General features: G+C 38.3%; 1 protein-coding gene across 1 annotated transcript; it reads left to right on the plus strand.

The window, feature by feature from the left end:
- Positions 1–1,155, plus strand: LOC129941164 (peritrophin-44-like). The gene is made up of 2 exons (XM_056049733.1): positions 1–71; positions 139–1,155. The coding sequence occupies exons 1-2, from the start codon at positions 65–67 to the stop codon at positions 1,110–1,112; spliced, it is 981 nt and encodes a 326-aa protein (XP_055905708.1). The 5' UTR covers positions 1–64; the 3' UTR covers positions 1,113–1,155.

The raw sequence follows: 1,155 nt of genomic DNA on the forward strand, positions 1-1,155 counted from the left end.
AACAAGACTATAAGCGCCAATCATTGCCAGTTGATTACTTCTTTTGTTGGCAGCTAAACGTCAAATGAAGGGTAAGCTCGCATCAACTAAAGATCGATTGTTTTTTTTAAATTAATCTAAACCTTTCCAATTGTACAGTTTTGATCTTTTTGTTGGCTCTTATTGGTGCATCATATGGCCAAGTTGAGCCATATGGATCGAATATATGCCGACTGTTTGCAGATGGTGTTCGGCTACGTAATCCTGGGAGTTGTGATTCCTATATAACCTGTAACGATGGCGTAGAGGAAATAACCCAATGTACTGGAAAAAACTCCTTCTACAACAAGGATAGCAAAAAGTGTGTTAGCAAGGCCCCTGATTCATATTGTAAGGATCCGTGCAATAAGAAATCACCATTTTGGGAAGCAGATCCTAAATCGTGTAATGGATATTTCAAGTGTACCGATCATGGAGGTGTTCAGGATTATTGTCCAGATGATTTGGATTTTGATTTCAAAGAACAAGCTTGTGTCTACAAATCGGATTCAAAATGCAAAGGCTTCAATTACTGTGACATAGTACCAAATAACGATGTGTCATTTAAGAACGAGAAAAACTGTGAAAAGTATTATACATGTGTCAAGAATAAGTTGAAAGAAAGTTTCTGCAACAAGGGCTATTATGACGTTCAGAGAGGTTGCGTCAAAAAATCCGAAGTTGATTGTCCGGTACATCCGATTCCCAATGGAATTTGCGGTACAGCTAAGAGACCAGTTCGAGATAAATTTGTTGACGATGAACGGACTTGCTCTGGTTATTTGTATTGTCATGACCGTGGTGATAATGTTGTAGATGAAAAACCAACTATCGGTCGATGTCCGGAGGGAAGATTTTTTGACACCGTTGAACAGGGTTGCATAACTGCAGAAAATGTCAAATGCGACGAGGATCGATGTGATAATATGAATAGTCCCAAAGTCATCAGTTCCGAATTAGGTTGTCAGCATTATTTGATTTGTAAGGATGGAGTTATGGTTGCTGAAGAAAAATGTCCGGAGGATATGTATTTTGATGTTGACACTTTAGAGTGCACAACAGATGTCAAGTCTTATCCAGCGTGTTCTCTTTAAGGATGTAATATGATGGCAAAATAAATTGAGAAATGAAATGTCA

This window comes from Eupeodes corollae, chromosome 1 (genome assembly GCF_945859685.1).
Source record: "Eupeodes corollae chromosome 1, idEupCoro1.1, whole genome shotgun sequence".
Taxonomy (NCBI): domain Eukaryota; kingdom Metazoa; phylum Arthropoda; class Insecta; order Diptera; family Syrphidae; genus Eupeodes; species Eupeodes corollae.